General features: G+C 34.3%; 1 protein-coding gene across 5 annotated transcripts; it reads left to right on the top strand.

Moving 5' to 3' along the window:
• Positions 1–1,450: 1,450 nt before the first annotated feature.
• LOC107625067 (uncharacterized) lies at positions 1,451–8,116 on the top strand. Of its 5 annotated transcripts, none has more exons than XR_015905328.1 (5): positions 1,451–2,091; positions 2,180–2,316; positions 4,507–4,775; positions 5,888–6,236; positions 7,418–8,116. XR_015905328.1 is itself a non-coding variant. In XM_021115590.2 (5 exons), the coding sequence occupies exon 3, from the start codon at positions 4,565–4,567 to the stop codon at positions 5,933–5,935; it is 1,371 nt and encodes a 456-aa protein (XP_020971249.1). In that variant the 5' UTR covers positions 1,451–2,091; positions 2,180–2,316; positions 4,507–4,564; the 3' UTR covers positions 5,936–6,236; positions 7,418–7,541; positions 7,904–8,116. The 5 variants fall into 5 exon arrangements, 4 of the variants coding, with proteins under 4 accessions (XP_020971249.1, XP_020971248.1, XP_016183104.1 ...); XM_021115590.2 differs by having other exon boundaries at positions 4,507–6,236; positions 7,418–7,541; positions 7,904–8,116; XM_021115589.2 differs by having other exon boundaries at positions 4,507–6,236; positions 7,418–7,541; positions 7,901–8,116.
• Positions 8,117–18,847: the final 10,731 nt, after the last annotated feature.

The raw sequence follows: 18,847 nt of genomic DNA, 5'->3' as shown, positions 1-18,847 counted from the left end.
GTATTTATAGGTGCTAAATGAATCAGAGTAATAAAAGCATAGAATCCTATAATTAATATACAGATATACTACATAAATATAGACGATACTAATTGATCCTAATTAATGCTAATGATTCTCTAACATCTTTCATACTTGAATTTGTTGAGTGGTTTTGATTGGAAAGTGTTCTGAATTCACAGTTCGTTGAAGTTCAAGTTATATGTTTTCTGATTGAACTTTTGAGAGAATAATGTTGGGAGGATTCTCTGTCGCTCTATTTGTAATATTTATCATAGTTAGATAGGACTTGGTTGGTGTAAAGCCTCTCTAGAAAATATCAAATTTGAACTAAATTGTTTAGTTGACTTTGTCAGGGTGTTCTTGAACTGAAAAAGATATGCAGATAAAAGATAAAAACGTTTTGATTTTAACTTTCAAATCAGTTTGAGATTAACCAAATTAGTAGGAGTTTCAAATACCATCTACCTTTTTCTAATATTTTAACGTTTTGATAGGACTTTCAAATACCATCTACCTTTTTCTAATATATGTTTATTAATTCTGCATTAATTTCTATGCACTCTCTTCTAGTATTTATTTATCAAGTCAAATTAAGAATCAGGATTTGAGAATGATGGTTTCATGTTTGTGTTATATTAACATATTTGTTTGGATTGGATTGTAATAATGAATTTCCTGGTTATGCATGTTTGTTTTATATTAGCATGATTGGATTTGCTTTATCCCATCCTAAGTAATCAATTGCTATGGTAAAATGTTCATAGATTTGGTATTCTATATGTTGTTATCTTACATAATTTAGTTTCTTCTTACATCTCATCTTATGACTTGCTGAAGACAATTTTTTCTTGATGGATTTACACTGAGTATTATATTTAAAACTGAAATAGAGAAGTGGAATACTGTCTACAGTCTACACCCAAATAAATTTGCAGTTTAAAGGATCATAACATCATTTCATTATTAATAAATTTGCAGTTTAAAGGATCATAACATCATTTTACTTATAAGTGATTTATATAATTATATATCTAATTTAATTGATAAATAAAATTATACTTAATATTTATTGAGGGGTAAAAAGGTCTTAGAGAAATAATGTAATTCATCAACAAGTCATTCCAAACAATGGAATTCAATTCTATCTCATTAAATGAGTTAGTTGTTCCAAACTATGGAATTGAATTCCATTTCTTTAGGAATTCATTTCTTGATGGAATTGAATTCTAATTCCATCATTTAAAGGTGTCCAAACAGACTGTAAATATTATAAAAAGATTTGGTCCTTCTTACTAATTTTGATATTAAAAGTCTTTTTTAATAATTAAATCTTCCTAACCGTCGTTTAGAATAATTTTCCCATTTTATAAACTAAACGCTATTCTCAAATTTAATTATATTAAATTAAATTAATAATCTACTTAAATCTTAATTTCCAAATCAAAAATCCTAAATCCCAACAACACAAGCCTAACCCTAATTTCCCTAACTAAGCCACCATTCCCCCTTTCCACTTTCTTCAACACAGACACACACACCCACTACCTGAAAGAAGAGAGCAAGAGATCCGAGAGAGAGAACTGGAGAATAGGCAGCGCCGGCTAAGAGTTCATCTCGCCACCACCGCCGTCCTGACGCCGAGCCACCACGCAAGGAGAGGGAGACGTCGCCGCTGCTGCTAGCTCCGGGTTGTCGTCCAAGCCGCTGCTGCCGCCGTCGAGTAGAACCGTTTGCAGCGAGGGAGAGGGCGCCACGAGCCAGAGACGCCGCGAGGAAGAGGAGCTGTCGCGCTCTGCCGCTGCTCAGCCACCGTCGAGCTAGGTTCACCGTCGCGCCTCGCTGCCGCCCCCATCACCACGCGTTGCCGTCGAGCTCGAAGAAGAGAAGAAGCTATGTCCCAAACCGCTGCCGTTTGAGGAACTGGGCTCTGTCGCCGTTTTGCCGCTGTCCGGGCTGCAGGGGAGGACAAGAGACAGGGTCGTGTGGAGGGTGGTCACCGCGAAGCGGCTGCTGTTCTTGCTATTTCTTGTCGCCGTTCTGTCGCCCGGGATCCACTGCGCTCTGTTTCTACGTTTTCCCTTTGTTACAGTAAGCATTTCTGGTCCGAAACCCTCACAGCTAGTCTATATGCGTTAGTTATGTGTTTGGTGAAAATTCTGAGGTTTTGGTAATGTAGGATCAATTCCTGGTTGTTGCATGTCGCTTTTGGGATTGCCGCCGTTGCTGCGAGGGTGGAATGGACTGTGATTGTGACTGTTGAGGGTATAGGCCGAGAGAAAACGGAGTTTGTCGCGTAGTTAAGTCGCGAACGAGGTAGGGGCGATTTCTTAAACTTATTTTACTTTCAAGAATTGTTATAAGTTGATATTAATATGAAAGACATATTTTTATGATTTCGTAAGTCTTATGAAATGAACTGAGTTTTCCTGTATGAATGTAAATGCTAGTTTGAATGGTTTATTGATTGATTAAAGATGTTTAATCGGGTTTTTGTACTTGGATCAAGGTTATTATGAGGATGATTGGACTGTGGGTGTTTCAGATTATTGAGTTGGAAAGCTGGTTTGATTAAATACTATGTAAAATGTTTTTTTTTTGTTTTCGGGTTTAATTTGATATTGAGAATGAATTGGCATTTGAAATGATTTGAGATATTGGGAATGAGTTTTGTTGATTTATTGAAAATGATTCTGAGGCGTTTGGTTAGGTTTGGTTGGGACCCGAAAAAGGTGGCCTAAGTCCTGAGTTTTAGAGGAGATGTTGTCGAAATTTTTATAAAATACTAAAACTTTGTTTAGAGCGTTATTCAAAAGAAAATTTGATTTAAGGATTATATTATTTGATTTCGAATTATTAAGAAAAGCTTTATGTTTTGAGTTTAATTAAAGAACTATATTTTAAGGAATTTTGATTGAAAGAGTTTAATAATTTTAAAGAACGAGACTGGTTGTCGTCCTCCCTAAAGTCCCGAGACTCTGCCGTGAGGGTTAATTAATAAATGATTATTTTAGTCTTTTGAAAGAGGTTTAAATCTGAAATGGTTTTGAAGTTGGTTTGGAAAAATCTTGGTTAAATAAGAATTGGGTTTTGTATGAAAGAACTTGTGTTAAGTAAAGTGGTTTTGGAGGTTTTGGAAAAGGTTATAAGGAGTGGCGTTGGTTTTAAATAAAAATGATTTGAGGAGAATGTGATTTATGCGCCTGGCAAGGATCGTGGTGGTGTACCGCTTGTCCAGCGTCGCGATAAACGTGGGGATCGTGGTTATTTACCGCCCACGGGTTATGAATGTGTCTGTGGGGATCGTGGTTATTTACCGCCCACATGTTTTTAAAAGTGAATGTTATGTGGGGTTTGTGGTGGTGTACCGCCCACGTGTGTGTGTTGTTTTTCAATTGAAGATCTTGTGAGATTCGTGGTGGTGTACCGCTCGCAATGGTGGGGTTTGTGGTGGTGTACCACCCACCGGTTTTCAAGAGGACAATATCCAGGTTAGCTGCCGGATGTGTCAGGTTCTGGCAAAGTAATCAACACGTGAGCTCACGGCTAGTAGGACAGTCATGCATCATGTTGCATTTGTGTGCTTTTTTTGGGTGTGCTTAAGTGTTTTGGTTTGCCTATCTAATGAATTCTATTTAAGTGGTAACTGTGATACTTGCTGTAAGTATTCTTTATATGTGTTTGCTTTGAATTTGTTTGTGTTTGTGATTGATTCTGTTTGAGATTGAGTTTCAATGGTGAAGTGTTTTGATTTGGCCAGAGGTCGAGATCTGATTATATATTGGGTCGGAGGCCGTGATTGGGTGCGTTTGGGCCGGAGGCCATGAATGATTGAATCTAAGTTTGGTTAAAATGTTATTTTGCTTGAATTTTTTTGTAAGAAAAATACGAATTTTAGATTTGAATAATAAACTAATAATCACTGCGTTTTGAAAATAGTTTTATTTAAAATATCTTCTTACGACAATTCTTAAAAACCCCTTACTGAGAACTCTTTCGAGGACGATGTTCTCACTCCCCTACAGACTCTCTTTTCAGGATGGACGAGGAAGCTGATGAAGTTTTTTTTTATAAGTCCTTAGCTGTATTGTTTCTGTTTGTACATATATTCGTCATAGTTTTCCCTCGCCTTTGTCATTATAATTTTATAAGAGGGATAAGAGCTGTATGATATGTATATATCTAACATTTGTAAATTACTTGGATAAAAAGTTGTGTGTATATGTATATACATATCTGTTAGCAAATTAAAAGAATTTTCAATTTCTCAAAGAAATAGCGAACCGGTATTCTAGTTAAAGGCTCATATTTTATTATTAAGTTTAGAAGTCGTCGTAATATCCGAGCTATTAGAGTGGCGCAGCCGAAAGTGTAACATTCTGATAGTTAGGGTGCTACATAGGGTCAAATTCTTTTCCAATTCTGCAACGGGTAACTATGTACTCAATTAATATGTGATAAATCATATGCACCACCAACTAACACATCCACTTTATTTCATAACAGGCAAAACCTTATTGAGAAGCGAAGAGAAAGAGAACCGTAAGTAACATGCCGAATTGCAATGACAAACAACAGAAGATGTGGCCTTCTCAAACTTGTTTCTCTTCGTAATGCTTCTCACTCTTTCTCAAATGCAAAACCTGACTCCCATTTGGCAGCAACATTAACTGCTAAGAAGAGTGTTTCTGGGTTTCACACTAACATTGATGATGCTGTTGCCTTTTTCATTCGCCTCATCAATGAGCACCGCACTCCATCTCAACTCGAACTTGGTAAGATTTTGATGTCTGTTGTTAACATGAAAGAATACCCCACTGTTATTTTTCTTTTTGCACAAATGGAGTTTAGGGGTATCTCTCCTTCCATGATTAGTCTGAGCTTATTGATCAATTGTTTTTGCCGTTTGGGTCAAATGAACTCTGCTTTCTCTGCATTGGCCAAGATTATCAAGATGGGTCATGAATTGAATGTTATAACACTGACCACACTCATCAAAGGGTTCTGTATAAACGGCAAGGTTAGGGAAGCCCTACGGTTTCATGACAAGCTAATATCTCTAGGTTTTCAGTTTGATGAGGTTAGTTATGGGACCTTAATTAGTGGTCTATGTAAAATGGGGCAAGCAAGAGCCGCCATGGAGCTTTTGCAAAAGCTAGAGAGTTATACAGTTAAGCCTAACATAGTGATGTACAGAACAATTATCGATGGATTGCGTAAAGATGGTCTTGTAAATGAGGCACAAAATTTGTTCTCAGAGATGATTTCTCGAGGAATTTATCCTGATGTTGTCTCATACAATTCTCTGATGCATGGTTTGTGTTGCACCAGTCGTTTAAAAGAAGCAACTCAATTGTTGAATGATATGGTTGTTAAAGACATTAACCCAGATGTATGTACCTATAACATTCTAGTCAATGCATTATGTAAAGAACGAAGAATAATAGAAGCCAAACAAGTGTTTGATATGTTGATGGACATAGGAATCAAGCCTGATGTAGTCACATACAATGCATTAATATATGGATACATTTTAACTGGCAAAGTGGATGAAGCAGCAAGTTTATTTGGTGATATGAAGAAAATTGGTCTGGCTCCTTGTGTCTGGAGTTATAGTATTATGATAAATGGATATTGTAAACACAAACGATTGAATGAAGCTGTAACACTCTTTAAGGAGATGCCCCAGAGAAATTTGGTTCCAAGTACTGTAACATATAATTCTCTTATTGATGGCTTTTGCAAATCAGGGAGAATACCTGATGTGCAAAATCTTCTTGAGGATATGTATGCTAGAGGCCAACCCCCAAATATTATTACTTACAATATCTTATTAGACAGTTTGTGTAAAGGTAGTCATCTTGATGCTGCAATTGAATTATTTCAGAAAATTTTTGGCAAGGGGGGTTGGTCCTTATGCCATACACCATACTGATCGATGGATTCTATAATCACGGGAGACATAAAACTGCTGAAGAGGTTTTCAACCTTCTCCATAATAAAGGTTGGCGAGATGTCAAAGCAATTGATGCTATGATCAATGGGCTGTGTAAGGACTAAGGAGGGCTTGTTCGACAAAGCAACAAGCTTGCTATCAAATGGATGGCAATGGTTGTGCTCTAGATGATATAACTGCTTTTGCAATTGTTCATGCCCTTGAGAAAAATGAAAAAGAAAAAGCAGAGAAGCTTCTTTGTAAAATGATCTTTAGAGGCCTGTTGAAGCGATAAAAGAAGGTAATACATTATTGTTTTTCAACTAAAACTGTTTCTTTTTATGTTGAAAAGTTTTATTATGACTTTTATTCATCAAATTAAGGTTTAGAGTAAGATTTGATTTGGCTCTGTCTTAGGACCAATTCCTAGACTGCCAAGTGCTTACAAGGTGGTTTATACATGATTGTGCAGTATAAATATGTAGAAATCAAACCAACCTATATAAAAACTTAGAATGGAACTTAAGGATTGACAAAGCATGACCTACCAGCTAGGTGAGCTGAAAAAGTTTATTCGCTTTTATGTCAAGAATGATGGACTATTCATGGCTATATCATTGCTGAAGTCTAAACATTCCTATGTCCTCAAAATTTTATTATAACCTTGTGTCATTGGTTAATTTCTTATGTTTAGAATATTTAGGGAGTGTAGTTGGAATTACTATGATCATTCATGTTCTTTCATTTTGAATCTGGCTAGTGATTACCTTCATGGGGAATTTTTTTAAAAAAAATCTGAACAGTAGATAGCAACATTCCCTGGTTTCCAATTTATTCATTGTGTGTGTGTGTGTGTTTTTTTTTTTTTTTTCCTTTCACATTGGCTAAGAGAAGTTTAATCCTCACTTTCTTAGTTGCACAAACAAATGTTCCTTAGATGGTTGTAGATATTGATCTGTTTAGCTTTTCAAATGATTGGTTTGCTTTTGGACAGTGTAGCATTTCTTGGAAGTAATTTTTTAAGTGATCTTCCATGGAACAATATTTGAGAAGGTTGAATAAGTGAAATATGAGAGACTTAAAGAGGCATTGTTTCTGTGGCTAGCAATTTGAAATTGGTTTTGAGATATAACTATAAATTATGGCCATCGATTGGAACTAAAGTACACCAAGTGTCTGTCTTCTTAAACTTGGTTACTATTTATCTCAGAAACATGTTGAACTTGTCTTTGCAAAGTTGTTTTTCTTCCAGCTCCATCCTCATGTTTCTTTTTAGAATTTAATTAAAGATCGATCTTTGTTCAGTATTTCAAAATCCCTTTCTAATATTTTGGTGGTGCAATTGTTTAGAAGGATACTGCTAGCACACAAACCTGTTGCATATTTCTCCAAGTTTCAAACCTAGCACAATCCAATTGTTGTCTGTGTTGAGTTTTTTTTTTTTTTTTTTGGGTCTAATGTAGTTATTATTTTAAATGTCAGGTAGGATTTGGGGAAGCAGCAAGTATGTTTTTCCTTGCTTTGAAGTATGTGAATCTCCTTTGATCACCACTGTCTCAAATGCTCTTTATTCATCGAACATCATGCCTCGAAATGCAAAATCATGGTTGGTTGAATTTGATTATGGGAATCCATTCCAGAATTCGTCCACCATCCTTTTCTTGTGATAGTACTTTAAGAGGGGAGTGGATATTTTCACTCTCTAATTGTTAATGCCACTCTTCTATTGTATGTAATTTCCAACATATCTTTAAAGTCCACTAATTCTAGAAGTATTAACCTTATACATCTTATTAGATGAGATTCGAACATCGAAGCTTCTTGCTATAGGATTTTGAAAACCTTATATTCATTATGTAGTGAATAGGCTAGAAAGTTCTAGTTGCTATAGGAGGTTATGTCATTGACTTGAAGTTCCTATAAATAAAAGGTCGTTGCTACTGTGCTGAAGCCCTTATATTTCAGCAGGTGATAAACTGAGCTGACGGCATCATCTGGTGGACGCGTATTGATGTTGGGGGTGAATGCGCAGACAAAAGTCCGTCCGCTGCAGGGATTGCATAGAGGGATTTAGGTGAGTTGGGATAATCATGTAGGTCATAAGTTTATATTAAATTATTAATGATAGTTATGTTTTTTTATTGGATTTTTTTGTAGGTCAATGGATATTTTTTGTTGTAATGGTGGGCTTGGGATTTTTTAAGGGTTATTTTTGTATTGTGTATGGCCTAACGAAGGAGAAACAGGTTTTTGAAAATATTCAGTTTGAGAGAGAGAAAATTAGCATGTTGATATTAGGCTTATTTAATTGGACCATGTAATATGGGAAAAGAAATTTGTTTCTTTTTTTTTTTATATATACCAGAGACCTGGAAGTACTTAGGAGGCGGAAGAAAAGAAAAAAACTAACATTGAGAGTAACCTAAACATTAACATGAATACTATTAAAAGTATATTGATAGAGATTGGGATTGGAACTTAGGAGATTAAACTCAATATTACATTTAGTGATTAGAGATTAAAACTAAAATTTTAATTGAGACATAAAATTGCAATCACTCTAATATTTCTAAAAAATTAAGACACATTAAAATTCTGGAAAAAAAAATAAAGTTTTAATAATATTTTTTTAATAATTAAAAATATTTTAATAAGTATTCTCATTTTATATCTATATTTATTTTGAACTAAATAAAATATTAACTAAGATATAACTATATTTTACACCAAATATATCACACAAAGGTAATATCTCAATTTTAATTTCTTCTTCAAATGCAGTCTAAAAGTTATGGTGAAGCTAGTGAATTGGGTTGGATGAAATGGGTAATAATCTACATTTCACCCAACCTAATTCATTGGCTTCACTATAACTTTTAGATTGCATTTGAAGAAGAAATTAAAATTGAGATATTAACTTTGTGTGATATATTTAGTGTAAAATATAGTTATATCTTAGTTAATATTTTATTTAGTTTAAAATAAATATAAATATAAAATGAGAATATTTATTAAAATATTTTGTTATTAAAAAAATATTATTAAAATTTTAATTTTTTTCTCAAAAATTTTAATGTGTCTTAATTTTTTAGAAATATTAAAGTGATTACAATTTTATGTTTCAATTAAAATTTTAGTTTTAATTTTTAATCACTAAATGTAAAATTTTGTTTAATCTCTCAAGTTCCAATCTCAATCTCTGTCAACATACTTTTAATAGTACTCATGTCAATGCTTAGGTTACTCTCAATGTTATTTATTTTTTTCTTCTGTCTCCTAAGTCTTTCCCCATGTCTCTGGTATATATAAAAAAAAAGGAAACAAATTCCTTTTCCCATATTACATGGTCCAATTAACTATGTCTAATATCAACATGTTAGTTTTCTCTCTTTCAAACTGAATATTTTTAAAAACCTGTTCCTTCACTGTTAGGTCATACACAATACAAAAATAACCCTTAAAAAATCCCAAGCCCACCATTATAACAAAAAATATCCATGACCTACAAAAAAATCCAATCCAAAAACATAACTATCATTAATAATTTAATATAAGCTTATGACCTACGTAATTATCCCAACTCATCTAAATTCCTCTCTGCAACCACTGCAGCGGACGGGTTTTTGTCTGCACATGCACCCCCAACATCAATACGCGTCCACTAGATGATGCCGCCAGCTCAGTTTATCACCTGCTGAAATATAAGGGCTTCAGCACGGTAGCAACGACCTAAATAAAATACTACTGGGAGCTTTGAATTGTGTGTACGAGGGGAATTGTGAAGTGTGAAGGGGAGAGTGATAATCGAAGAGTAGCAGTGAGTAAGTGCAGGTGTGAGATGTATAGAGAGCAAGAACAATTAAGGTCTAGTGTATGCATCATTAGTAAGACCCGAGTATAAATTGTGTCTCATTAAATTGTACTCTTGTGTTTATAAATGTAAAAAAAATCATAACTTTTGTGTCTCACTCTGCATGTTATTTTTGAAGCTAGACAGCAAAATTCCTTTTTATCTTTTCTTTCTTCTTTGCTAGAAAAGAGTTGCAATGCCTTCCATTTCTGAGCCTTGTGATGATTGTCATTTGATTAGCATATAACTAATGAAATCCTTGACTTGGATTTACTCTAAGCACAAGTTAATGTTGTCTTATGATATTTATAACAATAAATTTGTCAATTCAAAATATAGAAACTTCGATAGTATCAATTCTTGTTCTACTTGGTACTTTGATTTTATATACATTGAAACTTCGCTTTGAATTTGAACTGTCCACCCGCCCTGCATAGAAAGACCACCAATTAGTGAAATTAAAGTGTCAACTGCCTAGTGACTAACTGACTATATAGAAAAATAGAAATTTTCTGTTATAATTAAGGCATGTGCAATGAAACTATGTTACCTTCACTTACTTTTTATTTTATTTTAATTTTTCATGGTATCTCCTAGTCCGATAGACTAAGGACTCATTCGTCACGAATCAAAGTTCTATTTAAGGATTTACTATTGGCCAATGGATTGTTATATACACAAAGCTAGATTTGAACTCCCACTACTTATTTAAGTGAACTAGTGAATTAATTACTAGATCAACCCAAATTGGTTACCTTCACTCGGCGACAAAATTGACCATGAATAATTAAATAAGAGAAAAGGACAAATAGGTCCTTGACCTTTTATCCCGCGGATATTTTCGTCCCTGACGATTGAAAAATATTTTTAAGTCCCTGACCTTCACAAAACTTGGACAGATCAGTCCCTGACGGAGGCATTTGGACGGATCAGTCCCTGACGGAGGCATTTGAACGGGGACGTCCAAGTTTTGTGATGGTCAGGAACTTAAAAGTATTTTTCAATGGTCAGGAAAAAAAATGTCCGCGAGACAAAATGTCAGTGATCTATTTGTCCTTTTCTCTATAAATAATTTGTGACCATCAATGTTTATTTTTGCTTGACATTTCTAATCTATTGTTACTTTACGAAGAGTCCCCGTTAGTTTTTGATCAGGTGGCAGTAAGATATCCAATGTGACAATAGGTGTTAACGTTGATATTATCGTCCTTTCTTCCTCTTTGAATACTCATCTTCTTCCCGCTTTTCTTTTTTTTCCGATTGAAAAACCCTAATTCCGAAATGTGAAGGCTAAAATTGTACAAATTTAAAGAGACAAGAGACCGATTTGAAGAGAATGTAAAAATTAAAAAATCTGAAGAGCAGAGAACAAAGTGAAGCCCCTCTGTTGTGTACATAAACACTGCATTTACACCCCCCCCCCCTTCTTCCTCTCTTTGTTGGTGTGCAATCCTTTGATGGCAACAGTGATAGAAAAACAATAGAGAAGGGAGCTACTAAGAAGAAATCATTACCCTTCTCTCTCTCGGCAACAATTCAACATTATATATATATCACCACTCCGTTTCTTGACCTGGAAAAGAGACGTATATAGCTATATAACATACATTATTCAAAAGCTTTCACTTTTTTGTTTAATTCATTGTCCATCTTCTTTGCATGTTCTTTTTTTTTTTTTTTGAAAAAAGAATGGAATTGAATAGACTAATATGATTCAAACCCTGCCACTAAAGTTTCCAACTTTTAGAGGCCTCTTTGAATCATTTTATGAATTTAAGACCAGTTTTTAGAGTCCCATCATCATCATCGTTATAGCAAGTGTTTATGGGGTCATTAGAAGTGAAAAAGACTAATTTTGCAAAGAATGATTTATGTTAACATTTTCTAGTCTTTAGATTTGTTTTTGGTGTCTTCAGATTTTGGGGATTAGGGTTTTCAATGGTTGAAGGTGAGAAGAAGTTGAGGATTCGAAGAGGAAGAAAGGGGTATAAAGTGTTAACACTATTACACTAACGCCTATTGTTACATTGGAAATCTCATTGCCAGCTAGGTTCAAAAACTAACGATGACTCTAATTAAAATAACGATTGGTTAGAAATGTCATATAGAGATATAAACGTTGGTGATCAAAAAATTTGTTTAAACATTGGTGGTCACAAAATTTGAGTCGTCTCATCATTTTCCTAGGTTTGATTCTAACGTTTTTGGAGACTGCCTTCTAAATCTATTATCTATTATATATCTATTATTTATTATATATTACTAATTTTATAATTAAAATATCACACGTATCACTTTTTATTATAATTAAAATTAAATTTTTTTTTAAATTAAAATTTTTTTTCTTCTTTTCTCTCCTTTTCTCTATCTTTCTCATTTATTCATTCACTCTATCTCTTTTATATATCATTATTAATAACTAATTACAAATTAAACAATCAAAATGTACAACATAATATTTTCTAACTACATTAAAATATTAAAATTGAAATATAGGTATTTTATATTTATATATTACTAACTAATTTAATAACTAAAATATGTCACATGCATTTTCTTATTAAAATTGAGAGAAAATAGTTTCCTCCAAAATTAATAAACTCTCATCCTACATTCTCTTATCTACTTTTCTCCTTTTTTTTATTTCTCTTTATCCTTCTCACTTTATATATAATTTATATTTTATATTATACTAGTCACTAACAAAAAAAAATCTTCTAAAGTTAACAAACTCCATCTCTCATTCATTTTCTTTTTCTTTTTTAAAATTTTTCTCTCTTTTTTCTCATTCTCTATTTTTTTCTACCTTACTGTTCTACAAAAAATAAAACTAACAAAATAATATAATTCAAATAAAAATATTATTATTATTTACATATTTTTTAATTTTTTAATTTAATTTTTTAATTTTCACTGCTTATGTTTTTAATACATATTTTCACTTCTTTTCCTTCAAATATTTATTACATATAGTTTGGAGAAAATACTAATGTTGTGATTAAAAGTTAGAATCAAGATTCAATGGTTTAAAAAAATTGATTTTGAGTTACTTTTATAGGTGAATTCTACCCAAACCCCTTAAAATAACATATAAGTTACCCTCTATGATGTGTCACTTTGTAATTGAATGTTTATTTTTAACCTGAGTTACTTTATTTTAATGAGAGTTAATATCTTAACTATAATAGAGCAATTTTGTAATTAAGTTATTATTTGAAATGGGTAACTGTATAATTTCTAAAAATATTAAAAACTAAATTTATTTTTATCTTTCCAAATCATTTTTTCCCAAAAGAATACTTCTCCCGTTAATTAGAAGCGTCGAGGTCGTCGCTATCTGTTGCCCTTTCACTTGGTCTCTCTTTCTTCCGTGCATCATCCCTTAACGATGTCGTTGAATTTCCGTCGTCTGTATCTTCGCCGTCCTTCTAAGTATCGCCGCCATTGTCTTGACAAGTAGCGCCGACGTCGTCGCTATCTCCTGCCCTCTCACTTGATCCCTCTTTCTGTCGTCGATCATCCTTTAACAACGTCGTTAAAGTTCCATCGCAGTATTTTAAGAAATTATACAATTACACATTTTAAATAATAACTTAATTACAAAATAGCCCAAGTATGGTTAAAATAATAACCAATTAAAAAGTGACACATCATAGACGATAACTTACATATTACTTTAGGGAGAATAGGATAGAATTTACCAATTTGATAACTATCAATATAATTTTTTAATGCTAATATCTAATTATATTTTTATATACATACAGAGAAAAAATATTATTTTTAAATAGCAAGTATTAAATTAATTATTTCTATTTACGGAGCGCACTTTTGACCTAATTAAATGTAAAAGTATACACATTAAATTGTTTCAATTTCAGATAAAAAAATATTAAAATTAATTATTAGTAAAAAATTAAACACTTTCACATAAAAATAATAACAAAAAATCTTATTATTTGATTTTTTATCAACGAAGACGCTGGTCTTCTTAGTCGATGGGTACCTTTATCTCTTACGATCTTTTTGTAAAAATAATTTGATTCTATAAATTTTGTCTGTCATAATATATAATTTTAAGATAAAACCGATACAATTTTAAAAGATTTATATTCCCATGATATTACTACGGGTAAAAATACTAGTTTTTGTCCTTATTCTATAATGGCTACAAGAAGAAATTTTTTTTAATAAATCAAATAAATATTTTAATTACGCATATACGTATTTTTTATAGTATTTATATTTTTTCACAATGTGCCTTATCTCGTTTACAGTGTAAACGAGAGAGGTATAGCCATATCAACGAGATAAGGCACACACATGTCTCAACGTAACATGTTCATAAACGTGATACGTTGGAAATGGCGGACACAGTAAACGAGATATAATAGGACAAAAATCAAACATCGATTAAAGGATTAGCAAACCATTAGTATTTTTCACAAAACTATCAATTCTTCCTTGTCTTCCATTTTTCTTTCCAACACTTAGAATAAAATATCCAGTGGTAGTGGTTTCTTTATTGTGATGGTGTATCCCAATTGTTAGATGAGAAATAGTGACAGCGAGGTTATATTTGAGTGCAATAGTCCAGCGCTGTTCCAAAGTCAAAGAGCGAATTTCTTGTCCGAGGTAAAGAGTACCATATTGACGCACATCAGTGGTGCGGAGAGAAAAGAGGTTGGTAGAGTTGGATACAGGATGCTAGCATTGATGGGGAATGGGGTGTTTCGGTTTTGTTTGTTTTGCCTCGATGGCGATGAGCATGTGCGCCTTATGTTTGATGTGCACGGGAGAATTATAGTTGAACAAGTGATGAAGCTTTTAGCAGAGGTTCTTGACGTTGGTGGCAGTGGTTCTGGTACCTCAAACTTTGTATCGGATGATCCTCCTCTTGCACCACGTCCGTTGCACTATGCTAGTCCAGTGCAGGACATGGACGTTGAGGATGAGGAATCCAACGAAGAGTACATTGCCGATAGTCACAGAAGTGGTTCATCTGAGGATGATGATGACGATGAGTTCATACCAGAGACTCCCATTGGTGGATCAGTTCGATACCTTTTACCTGCTCAACGTCCAATTCCAGAGTTATCATCTATATCCAGCCACTACTACACATTGGATTTGGATGCGATGCACGAAGAAACTCCATACTTGATTATGGGGGTCGACGATTACAACACGGCTGGTGGTGTCGAGTTTAGGGTTGGTCACAGATTTAGGAACAGAGAGGCAGTGCTGCAAGGCGTGAAGAATTATAGCATACAACTTTATCACTGACCCGGAGCGAGTGGACAATGCCACCACATCTTACCCGGCATCTCAACTCTTAACTGGAGCAAGTGGACAACGCCACTGCATCTTACTCGGTGGTACATCTCAATTAGGGTCACTTTCACTCTCAACTCCATTCACAATATCAATCCAATTCATTTAAAAAAATCATAACTAAGGTCCTCATCATCACCATCAATCATATTTCTTTCAGCATTTTCAACTTTTTATTACTTAGATTCTTCTCTTTGCAAACCTCCCTCAATATCAAACTAACTTCTTCAGTAATTTTACTTTTCTTCCTAATCTAAAAACTAGCCTTCGGGCCTTAAATAGAAGTTATCGAGGTTTGGAAAGCTAGTGGAATGGTTTAAAACTCAAAAATGTAACTTCTGCAAAACAGTATAGTTATGCGTATGCATGCCTCATGCGTACCGATACGCATGAGTGTGAAAATTGCCAAATTTGCATACGCATGACATGTTCGCATATGCGAGATTCATGGGCAGAGTCCAATGCTCACGTCGCGTGGCATGTCGTGTACGCATGAGTCCAAAATCCTTCAAAAAAGCTGTTAAGTTGCAAAAAAATCAGTTTTACACACCTAACTTCGAACGTGTATAACTTTTTCGTTTTAAATTATTTTTAGCTTGTTCTTCAAGCGTTACAAACTTCATGAACCCAATTTTAATTCAAGACAAGTTTTACAAAATTTAGGGGTCCAGAAACAAGTTATCGCCCGCTGAAGTTGGTAAAAAAAATTAACTTTTTCTAAAAACACCAAATCTCGAAATTTCCAAAGTTCTCAATTCAAAACCAATCCCTTAATAACCAAATCATCACCAACACTTTTATACTCTATCACATACTCATCAATTCACTTCACAATCATCTCAACACCTAAATTTATCAATCAAAACGATAGTTTCTACTCATAATTACCACTAACATCAACATTAAATATCAACAATTCATGATACATGTACATACCACCTCTAAGCAATCAAACCAACCATTTCATATCCAGAATCAATACCAAATACCTTTAACCACTTCCTCATATCTCTCATTCATTCTATATATGTATACTCAACAATTCCTCAACCAAAATCAACAACAATCATATTTACATACCTCCTTTTCATGCCACAATCTTATCAAGATATACATTCATCATCACAACTCATAATTCCACCAAATTCATATACACATATCAAATCTCAAATCAATTGCACACATATACACATTTATTCACTAATCACATCAACAACCAAATTCAATCCAAACTTATCCTATGGTCAACTAGCCTAAGTTTTCACGCGACATTATATATTAACTACGAGAAACCAAATTCATATCTTGGCTAATTCCTTCCTAAGCCAACAACACCTCAAAATATCCTTATCCACACAAGCCTTCAAAGGTTCCAAGCTCCAATTCAGTTAGCCCAGCCACAATTACTCCAAATCAAGCATTCAAGACCTTCCATTTGACTCCAATTTCACATGCATATAATCTAATTTCAGACAATTTCACAATAATCAACACAAAGTTCACTAATTCACCAATTTACAAGAGTTATGATTTTCTTACCATTACACACTGAGTAATTGAACAATACCCGGCTATCTCTTGCACTAGAGGACCCGTAAATCATCAAAATTGCTAATATCTCTCAATATTAAAAACCAAAATCGCGGTAATTGAAGGGGGTGAGAACTGGGTATGAAAATCAGAATCCCTTACCACTTTGTTGGGCTAAAATCGAAGAACTTAATGAGACAAACACGTGATAATAAATGGCTCGTCAATCGGAGCTCCGGATTGAAAGATACAAGGATTTGAAGTTGAGAAAGGAATGAGGGATATGGTTCCACGTTTTCCCTCTTCTCCTCGGCGTGATTTAAGTGAATGAATGGGAAAGAAGACCAAGTGTGGCTTCTTATATGTTGGGTCTTAGGCCCGGTTTGGGTTCGGTCTAACCAATTCGGCCCATTGGCCCCTTTTTGGGCGAAAATCTTTAAAATTGGTATCAAAATTCATATTCTAAATATTTTTTCTCTTCTAACTTATCAAAATTTAATTTCCTACTTTCTTTAAATAAAATTAATTTATTAGTTAATTATTTATTAATTACCTGGGATTTACACCGAGAAATCTCGCGTACGCAGACAGGACTCGCGTGTGTGGCACTGTCTTTTTCAAAATCTCGCGTACGCGACACTGTTTTTTTTAAAATCTCGCATACTCATGACCCTTGTTTTTCTAAAATTGCAATTTTTGAGCTTTCAACCTTTCCTTTAACTTTTCAAACCTCTGTAAATATTGTTTAAGATTTTCTAGCTAGTGTTTAGGCTTTGGGACGAGCGAGAGAGTATTGGGTGAAATAAAATGGGTAATTTTGGATATGAATTTAGAGCCAATGACTCAGGATTATAAAGTATGGTGGAAGGATTAGTTAGAATGTTTTGTGGAGTGTACTGAGTGGATTAAAGAAGACATATCGGAGTATAGTGGAGAAAAGTTTAAAGAAGCATATTTGGATTATGAAACTATATTTTGACTATGAAATTGATTTGGGCAAGATTGTTTCATCTTGAGCACTCTTTTTTGAAAGTGCGACCCTAGTGAAATGGAGGAAGGTGAGGATCCCTTTCTTTGTTCCTTCTGGTTTTGTAAAATCGACTCCAACGAGATGGTGGGAGGATAAGATCCCCTCTTTTGTTCCTCATGGACATTTGAGAACGTACCTCCTAGGTAGATGCAAGGGTTGTAGTTTCACCCCACTTGGTTGGTTGTAGTGGGGCGAAACCACAACCCTTACATCTACCCAGGAGGTATGTTCTCATATGCCCAGGAGGAACCAAGGAGGGGATCCTAACCTCTCACCATCTCGCTGGGGGCGATTTTACAATACCAGGAGGAACAAGGAAGGGGATCCTCACCTTCCACCATCTCTCTGGAATCGCATTTTCGAGAAAGAGAACTCAAGATAAAATAATCATTCACATTCACATTTTTATTTCCATCCATAAATCACAATTTATCATAGCCATCTGGCTCATAACATAATCCATAACTGGCCAACAATCATTATTAAATACAGCCCTTCGGCTCACGTCATACACCGTACTTCCATCATCACCCTCAGCAACTCATACAATCATCATTAATCATAATTCATCATTAACTCTCCCTTTACTTTACCCTCAAGCTACCTTCATTCCTAGCTTATTCTTAATTATTAGGCATTCTATTATAATTTAGAACTTAAAGGATGAAAATGGAGGCTTGGAAGTTTAAAATTCGGTTTTAATAAACACAAAAGTCATATTTGCTGAAAACATGGTCACGAAAGATTACAAGCTTGCTGGGAAGGTGAAACATTTAAAAACAAGGTTTTTATAAGAAAACAGGGCAGTGTGCGTATGCACAGGGGTGTGCGTGCGCACGCCAAAAAGAATTTTCAAAATGTGTGTGTACGCATAAAGGTGTGCGTATGCACAGGAGTAAAATTTTCCAATTCTGTTCGCTCGCACAAGGCGTGCGAATGCCCTCAACAGAACATGCTTCCCAACATGTGCGTCGCGCATAGCTTGCAAAACTTTGTTTGTTGTGTGCGCGCACAAAGCGTGCTAACGCTCCCAACAGCAGCCATATCCCTGTGTGTGCGTACGCACAAGGCTGTGCGTGCGCACACAAACCAGAAATCACAAATTCTGCAGCATTCACGGAATTTAGATTTTGGACACCAACTTTCAACGATCATATCTCTCTCCACA

The sequence above is a fragment of the Arachis ipaensis genome, chromosome B2, assembly GCF_059453495.1.
Source record: "Arachis ipaensis isolate K30076 ecotype BB chromosome B2, ASM5945349v1, whole genome shotgun sequence".
Classification (NCBI taxonomy): domain Eukaryota; kingdom Viridiplantae; phylum Streptophyta; class Magnoliopsida; order Fabales; family Fabaceae; genus Arachis; species Arachis ipaensis.
Note: the sequence above shows the minus strand (reverse complement) of the source record. Positions and strands in the feature narration are given on the sequence as shown.

Bases quoted from the DNA above. Each gene is read 5' to 3' on its own strand.
- LOC107625067 (XM_021115590.2), top strand. From the start codon at position 4,565: ATGACAAACAACAGAAGATGTGGCCTTCTCAAACTTGTTTCTCTTCGT.